Source organism: Camarhynchus parvulus, chromosome 9 (assembly GCF_901933205.1).
Source record: "Camarhynchus parvulus chromosome 9, STF_HiC, whole genome shotgun sequence".
Classification (NCBI taxonomy): domain Eukaryota; kingdom Metazoa; phylum Chordata; class Aves; order Passeriformes; family Thraupidae; genus Camarhynchus; species Camarhynchus parvulus.
Window position 1 is genome coordinate 10,884,652 of NC_044579.1, and position 8,455 is coordinate 10,893,106.

The 8,455-nt window shown below is 50.1% G+C and overlaps 1 protein-coding gene across 1 annotated transcript; it reads right to left on the bottom strand.

The window, feature by feature from the left end:
- Positions 1-1,527: 1,527 nt before the first annotated feature.
- GMNC (geminin coiled-coil domain containing) lies at positions 1,528-8,088 on the bottom strand. The gene is made up of 5 exons (XM_030954652.1): positions 7,656-8,088; positions 5,192-5,704; positions 5,013-5,098; positions 3,504-3,620; positions 1,528-2,172 (listed from the first exon to the last, which is right to left on the bottom strand). The coding sequence occupies exons 1-5, from the start codon at positions 8,086-8,088 to the stop codon at positions 1,528-1,530; spliced, it is 1,794 nt and encodes a 597-aa protein (XP_030810512.1).
- Positions 8,089-8,455: the final 367 nt, after the last annotated feature.

The window sequence follows — 8,455 nt, forward strand, 5'->3', positions numbered from 1 at the left end:
TTCATCAATCTACCACAATTTTATGGAATACAGCAAGCTCCCAAAACATATACATGTATTTATTCAATGAGCATTTTTTGGTTTGGGTTTTTTGGGTTTTGCTGGTTTTCTTCTGCAGTGGTTGTTGTGTGGGTTTGTGGTGTTTTTTTAGTTTGGTTGGCTTTTTAGTCCAGTGAAATAATGCCTACAATCAATGGTTTCATATTGCCTATTCTGGAAGTCTGCCACTTTTACTACTTTAAAGTAACTATCCAGAAATACAGTTTATTTAGAAGTCCTTTGGGAAATCATTACTGCTCCTGATGGAATGTCTCAAATATTGCAATTCTAAGGCACAACAGGCTATTAGAAGATATTTTTATCCTCTAAAAATAGAGGAATATCCTGTTTTCTATATGAAAATAAGCCACTGAAAAAAAAAACCTCTGTTTTGGTTATTTTTACTGAAGTCCTTCCTCAATGTCAGTGGCCCCATTCTGAAAGCAAGAATAACCAAGTCAATCTGTTTTGGATACTTAGGCATCAAACTACTGTAGAACTGAAGAAAAAGGTAACAGAAAACAGTACTGGTGAACTTCCTTCATGCCGTTGACTTAATATCATCAAATATTAATATAATTTAGCAGCACTAGTGGCAGTTAAGTCCTGTGCAGTGCTAGAGCACCTTCACTTAGAGAGTTTTAAAGCATTCTCAAAGTAATGCTGGTCTTACCCTCAGCCCATCCCAGTCTGGCAGACACAGAGAGGCAGGAGCTGGCATTGAAGGCTGGGGTTCCCAAAGACCCACTCCAGCCACTAAGTGATGCTGCCTCCCCACATGTAAACTCCCTTTATTGATAGACAAAATACCCTTAAAACGTATTAGTAAACACATCAGTCTCTTAATCACACCTTTGGAAGATCCCCTGCCCTTGCTGAATCTCTTGTAACTAAGTAGCCTCCAAGCATTAGAAGTAAATCCTGTTTTTATTTTGAGGCATCATCAAAGAATGTGACAGCACCATGGAACTGGAGGTAGGTCACCTAAGGCAGCCATGGGTGCTTGTTATATCCAAGGCTATCTGTGTAGTCAAGAGAGACATAAATCACTTAGAAACTGCTGATCCTCAGCTTCTAACCTATGCCTCCTTTGTTATCTGTGAGATAGGTGCTATTTCCAAAGGGAGAGAGGTGTATTCCCAAAGTGCTTTCCTGTTTGGTGCATGTGAAAGCGATCATCAAAGGTGAAAGCCCTCCAGCCTGGAAACCACCAGTAACAAGGAGGAGCTGATGACAAACCCCTAGGAAACAAATAAAAGCAAGTAGCTCAACACAGGCACAAAAGAAAGGAATCCTTTGAACATCTGGGGCAGAAAATTGTCCAAGGGCAATCTGGAGTCACATCTGTGAAAATCTGTGAGTGATTGAGGAGTGGGTTAGTGACAGGGTAGCATTTAAAGAAGCCCAAAAGGGGTCCTTTTTTCTGTCTGATGCACAAGGTGAAGTGTGACTCCTCCATCCTCTATGGCTGGCCCTTGACCAGGTGCATCATTCAGGCTGCTTGGGCACCCAGGTGAACCTCCACCCGCCATCGTCGTCCCTGCGCACGAAGGCCTGTCCTTGGTGGAAGCTGTGCGTCCTCACATTGCGGTGGGGACTCAGGCACGTTGTGAAGGCCACTTCTGTTCTGTTGGGTGACAAACCACCAGTCAAATAAGACAACCCATAGGCTGGGAGGGAGGAAACACTTGGCACTGGTGAGGACATGCATGGTGCTGAAGAAAACTGAGGAAGGAAGGGAGAATCCTGGCTGCATGGATGGGCGCTGCTGCTGCCTGGAGGCTCATGGCTGCAGCTGAACACTGCTGCTGCTCCTTCCCTGTGCTCACAGTCTGCTGCTCCCCCAGGGCTCAGGCAGTACGTATCTTTTCCAAGGTCTGGGGACAGGGCACTGTAGTTAGCTGAAGCTTCATCAATGGTGTTCACATCTTTTAATCCTAAGGTCTGCAAGACCCAGCTGTCCACAGCAGGGCTGGCTTGCTCTTCACAGGCAGTGAATTCATTGAAGAGGTTCCTTCTAGCTTTGGAAGCATGAGGAGTTTCTTGAGGAAGAAAGCAGTGGTCCTCTTTTAATCTCCTCTTGGTACTTTTGAGGATAGAACAGGCTTTTTGTCCATGGTCAGACAGTAGTTTCTATTAAAAAAAACAAAACAACAAGGTGGAGACGGAAGATTAAATTTTGAATTTCTAGATACCTGAAGGCTTCTGACCTCAGATGCACAAGATGGTTGTAACTTGATTACTACTATAATCAGAGACGTTTTGTTTTTACCCTCTGCTTAAACATACGGGTATGACCAACTATTTTGTATCTTTACAGTGACTGCAAAACCCTGTTCCTGAACAAGAAGAGTGTGACCATGTCAATAAGACCTGTGCTTTGATGGCATTCCCAGCCCTGAGCTGCCACCTGCCCCTGTGCCAGCAGTGCTCTGCAGGTGAGCAGGGATGGGGGGCAAAGCGGCAGCCTGACAAAGAGGGAGGATGCAAAGGTAACTCCTGCTGGAACAGGGTGATCCTGACAAGGCAGTGCTCAGAGCAGCGGCCTGAGTGGCACTGCACTCATCACTTCACCTCAGTTGTCATTATGCCAGGACAAGGGCCCTTCAGGCACCCAGCTATGGTCAGATGAAGGCAAGAAAAACAAGGAAGCTCCTCACCATGTCATGAATTCACTGCTCCACACTGGACCCTTCTCCTGCTATGCCCAGTGAAAGAGACCTTTTCTACTGCCAGGAGCCAGGTCTGGCCACGGGAAGGAGGACATCATGCTATCAACTCATCAACAGGATGGACAAGGAAAATCTCCTATGCCCTACAGTCTTTTTTACCTCATGCTCAATCCACAGAGTTGAGCAAATAATCAGTAGTTCAGTTTCATAGGCAAGGTTGGAATAGCAAAAAATTTCTTTAAGCTGACAAGAAAGAATTGTTTTCTTTATTTTTGTTTAGGTAAGAGACAAAGAATTCAAATGTTAAAAAAACAACCCTTCATACTTTGTTTAACAGAATGTTTTACCCAACCTGAAATGTTTAATTTTGTATTTCACCATTAAAAAAACCTCCCACACAACTTTTTAATTAATAAATTGGGAAAAAAAATCCTTATCAAAGGGATAATTGACAAAAGAGAGACATTCAAAATATATATATTTAGATTTGAACTTTTTACTGGAAAAAAAAGCATTAGAGGGAATAATTTTACCTTGACTATATAATCTTATCTTATTTATAGCTAACTAATAAATTAAACTTAATTATCTCAGGTGATACACTGTCTCCACAGTCAGAACCTGACAAGATATCATTCCTGGAACAAACTGTCACCTTTGTGAATTTAAATGTGAGTGTGGGTTCCACTGCAGGTTGTCTACACTCTTAGATTTTCCATACATTTTACTGGCGTGTACCTAATCAACCTGTTCCTTCTGCACACATTTGTATGACAGGTTTGAACACAATACCTTGGCTTTTTCTTCTAAACACTTAATCAGGGCAGAATTCAGGTATTGTCGGAGGTTATTATTTTCTTCATGTAACCTAGCAAGTTCCTCTTCCTTCTGAAGCAAAGTATCTTGAAGCTGTGGAATAGAGATATTGATGAATAGATGTTGACTCTGTAACTTAATAGCAATTGCCCTCTGGTACAAGCTGCTTGGATTTGATGATCTGGGTGTTTGCTTTGTGAGCTCAACCCACCCCCCCCAGCCTCTTGTCTCTATAAATCTAAGTGGCATGACTGTTCAGTTTTCACTTTTGACTTCCTTTAATCTTTAAGTGAGTGTTTGAAAAGATTACTCTGAAAAAACCTGCAACCGCAGAATAATAATAGAAATGAATTACAGGTAGCCCTGTGAGCAGCCAGAAATGGTCACGGGCATGACAGCAGCTTCAGGATCTCTCTTGAGCCACAGCAAACATCCCTTTGCCCCCCTCCTTCCCATTTAGAGCTGGCTGGTGAAAAAAAAATGTTGCAAATGAACAATTTATGGGGGTAGAGTGCAGAAGGAAGATGCAGTTGCCATTCTTTATGATAAAGTAGCACTCAGTGATCTCTTCAATTCTGGTCCCCACTGTGCCAGCCCAGGTACACATACAGAGTTGAGATAATCCTTGTTCTCAAAAGCTGAACAGGAATGGCAGACACCTAACACTTTTCCATGGGAAATCTAAGTGTTTACAGATAGATTTTTGGCTTCTGATCATAGCTCTGAAGACCTCTTTGGGAGGACAAAGAACCTTCTGCCAAAGATCACAGGCATCTTCTGAGCATAGGCTTAGTCAAAAACAGACTTAAATGATTGAGGCAACGTCAAAGAAATAAGTACACTGGCATCTGGAACTATGGTTTGATTCCAGGGACCTTTAAGATAATATCTGAGTTTTCATTGACTTGACTGTGTCAAAACATCATTCCAAGTACTTGATCATAGTCATCAAACTGGAGTTCCTTCATTGATGACAGTTCAGAGTTTATCCCGTCTCTTGTTGGGATTTACAAAAAAATGAAATATAAGAGAAAATAAAGTAACAAGGAAAACCTGTTTGTCAAAACAAAACAGTTGATCTTCCATGTAATTAGGCAATTCTGCTGCAATCATTTCCCATGAAGTTAAACCTGGTGGAATCAGGAGGATACACTCTATGTACTTCTAGCCAACAGCATCATCACAGTCTGAGACCCCCCTGTTCATGCCCTGGTTTTCTTTAGTGCCAAGGCTGCTGCTGAAATATGATGTAAGAGGGGAGGAATGGACAGGGAATAATCCCACCACAGTTGGTCCAACTTCACAGGACAACATGGGGGAGACAAATACGTCAAGCAAAGAACAACAGTTTTGTGTCACTTCTGACATCCGTGCCAGTGACAGGGAGACATGCCATAAGCCAACTCAGAAGGTGCAATCCGTGACACAAAGTTCTGGAGCCTCGTGTGGTGAACCCGGGGGTGCTGGGGGGCGCGGAGCCTTTACCTGCTTGTTTCTGTAGAGCTGGGAGGACAGCTGGTCTCCCTGCCACGCCGCGTCCTGGGCACCGAGCTGCGGGCTGCAGAAGTGGCCTGCGGACGAGAGCCAGGGTTATCCCGGCCCCGTGCGGCTCCCAGCGCGGCTGGGGACCGCGGCTCTCCGGCGGCAGCGGAGCACTCACTCACCCTGCGGCCGGCCCTGGCTGTGCGGCGGCTCCGCGGCGCAGACGGCGGCCCAGGTCTCCTTGGAAACCCCGGCGGGGGCGGACCAGGGCCAGGCGCAGCCCGAGCCCCCGGCGAAGTCCGGCTCCGGGCACGGCCGGCCGGCGCTCTGCGGAGGGAAGGGCCGAGGCGATGGGGCGCTCGGCGGGGCCGGGGGCCCCGAGGAGAAGTGGCGCCGGCCCGGCCCCGGCAGAAGCGCCCCGGCGGGGCAGCGCGCTCCCCGCTGCTGTCCGGCCGGGCTGTGCTCAGGTGCTGTCCCGGGGCAGCCCCCCCGCCCCTGCCGGGCGCCGCCGGCCCCTTCCCGAGGCAGCGGCCAGCCCTGACCCGGTGCCCGCTCCCCGTTTCCCGGTGGCACCGCTCCGTGCGCCGAGCGCGGGCAGTGCCGCCCCGCCAGCCCCCGCAGCACTGGGGCTCCGAGCACGGCTGTGCCGGGGAGGCTGCTCGGTTTCCTGCAGACCCTGGGGAAATGCTGCGGTGCTGAGTGGGTTTAGGGTGAAGGGGGGTCCAATGCTGTGCTTGGCCAGACCGTTCCTGCCACCATGGGTGTTCGACTCGGCTCTAAAGCAGCAGCACAGAGCCAGCAGAGTCACCTCCTGGCTGCTCGCACTCTCTTCTGCCCCTGCAGTTCTGCAGGAGTCCCAGCCCGCAAAGCCTGGGGTTGTCTCTGGATTCACCCTTTCTCCCTCCTCCAAATAAGCCTCATCTGCAGCAACTCTAAATCTCTGCAAGGAAGGCAACGGCAGAACTTAGAGTCTCAGTCAGGGAGTCTGCCCACCCATGGGAAGGCACAGCAGCAGAGACTGCACTGGCAGGTAGAGAAGAGCCCTCTTTCTTTCTCATCTTAAGAGGGCACAAAATCTATTGCACTCCCCCAAGGGAGAGACCAGCTTCTCTGCCTCGAGGTCGAGAGAAATGCAAAGAGCACTTACCATATTAGTGCCAGAATGAAATGCAGGTCTTGGGAGCACGTTTCTGTTAAAGCCCCAGAGAGGTTTAAATGGCTCTGAAGGAGGGGGAGAGGGGGGAGACCGGGGAGGCGAGTTTAATCTAAAGGAGCTCCCAGTGACGCCTCAGAGCTCTCCTGAAACCCAGCAATCTGATTTGGTGTAAAGCTGTCAAACTTGTGACGTGAATAAACAGCAAACTTGCTGAAATCAAAGTCATTCTGGTCCCACAAATCAACACAAGGAAGGAGGGAAAAGAAAAGGAGGGAGAAGGAAAAAAAGCTTCCACACACTTCAGGGCAGCAGTGAACTGGTGTGTCTGAGTTTCACTCCAGGAAATGAACAGGCATCCAGGGAAGCATCCCACATGTTCAGAATAAGGCTGCTGGTGTTGCTGGTTAGTTTTTTGTTTTGTTTTGTTTTCTTTTGAAGACTTGTTTGCAGTTGTAAAATCCAGCAGGAAGAAACAAGTCTGTCCAACCTGCCTGGCTGACAGAGTGGGTTTTGCCCAGCTTCTCAGAGGTGTGTAGAAGCAAGTAGGATTCAGAACACTTCTGTGGACAGTTCTGGGAAGGAAAGTGCAGGTTTCAGAACAAGAGAGTCTGCACGGACAAGCTCCTGCAAATGTCTCACTGTATCGAGAATGTTTTCTATCAAGCCCCAGACTTCCAGAAGATCTTAGGATAGAAATGTGGCAGTGGTAAAAGATTTATTATCATAAAGGATTTCATACCATAATGTTGCAAAAGCTATGGACAGGTGTGTCAAGGAAAGGCAGAGATTGTCTCCATATAGTCACTTCTGATTAGTATCAGATTTACATAGCAATCAAAATCCATGGATAAATTTGAGATTTAAACGAAAAATCTTCACTGAGGGTCTGCCTTTGAATAGCATAAGGGATGGTGGGAATAAACCAGTTGTTCTGCCAGGATCCTGCCCCTGCCATGGCGAGGGCTGTTCCAGGTGCTGTCCCAACCTGTCTGCAGCCAGCCAGGATGAGGCTGGGCCGAGGGCAGGCCGTGCTGGCATATGGGATGGTCTTTCATTTCTCCCCTGCAGGATGCTCAGTGCTGTTCCCCCATCAGCAAGCCTCAGGGACCATACCTGAGGGACAAACCATGAGGACCATTTGCCTTCCATTCTTTTATTACTGGCTATTTTCCTAGGTTGGTGCCCAAGGTAAACTGGCAGTTATACCAAATTAAACCCCTGCCATCTCCTGCCTTACGTTTTTTTTCCAACAGAAGCGTTTTAAAAAGGCCTCACACTCTCTTACTCAGCCTACAGTGTTTGGGGTCACACTTTGGGTTTCTTAACGCGCAGCACAGCCCATTTGATAACTGCTGTGATAACCCACTCCCTCCAATGCCAACCGCTCCTGCACAGCTGGGTCCTCTGTTGGCTACTGAGGAACTGCAGTTGTGTGACACACGCCCAACACCCAGCTCAGCTCCCCGGCCGGCTCTGGCCCCTCTGCCCACCGCTGAGGTGCCGCAGGGCGCTGTGGCACCGCCGGCTCCTTCGCACCGGGCACACCCCGGACAGGCACCGCTGCTCGGGGGCCCGCGGGCGGCAGCGCGCTGGGTAATGGCCCGGCGGAGGCGGGTAAAGCCGGGAGGGGAGGCGTCCCGGGGCGGGCAGGATGGAGGAGCCCTCAGCGCCCGCAGCAGCCCCGTGCGAGAGGCGAACACCCCGCGTGTCCCGCCGGGCCCCGCAACGCCCGAACCGCGGCCATGTTGGGACTGCCCAAGACAGCGTCATCAGCCCGCGCCGCCCCCGCCGCGCGGGCATGGCGGCGGGGGGAGCCGCGGACGGTTCTGAGGGGCCGGGACTGCCCCACTCTTGGTGGTGCTTGGCGTGCCCCACTCCCTGTGCCCGGCGTGCCCCCCACTCCTGGTGCTCGGCGTGCCCCATTCCCGGTGCCAGACTGCCCCATTCCCTGTGCCCGGCGTGCCCCCCACTCCTGGTGCTCGGCGTGCCCCATTCCCGGTGCCAGACTGCCCCATTCCCTGTGCCCGGCGTGCCCCCCGCTCCCTGTGCCCGGTGTGCCCTCCGCCTGGCCCCGGAGGGGGTGAGGCGGGCGCAGAGGAGCCTGCAGTGGGTGAAGAGCGGGGATGCCCTGCGCAGGGGGTGCTGCTCTCCATGTGGCCTTCCCGCGTGTCACGTCTCTCGTCTGTCGGGGCAGCAGCAGGGAGAGGAGAGGAGAGCTGGGTAAATGAACAGCACATCCAGGGGATAACTGGGGGTTGGAGCAGCTGTGTTATGAGGAGAGACTGAGGGA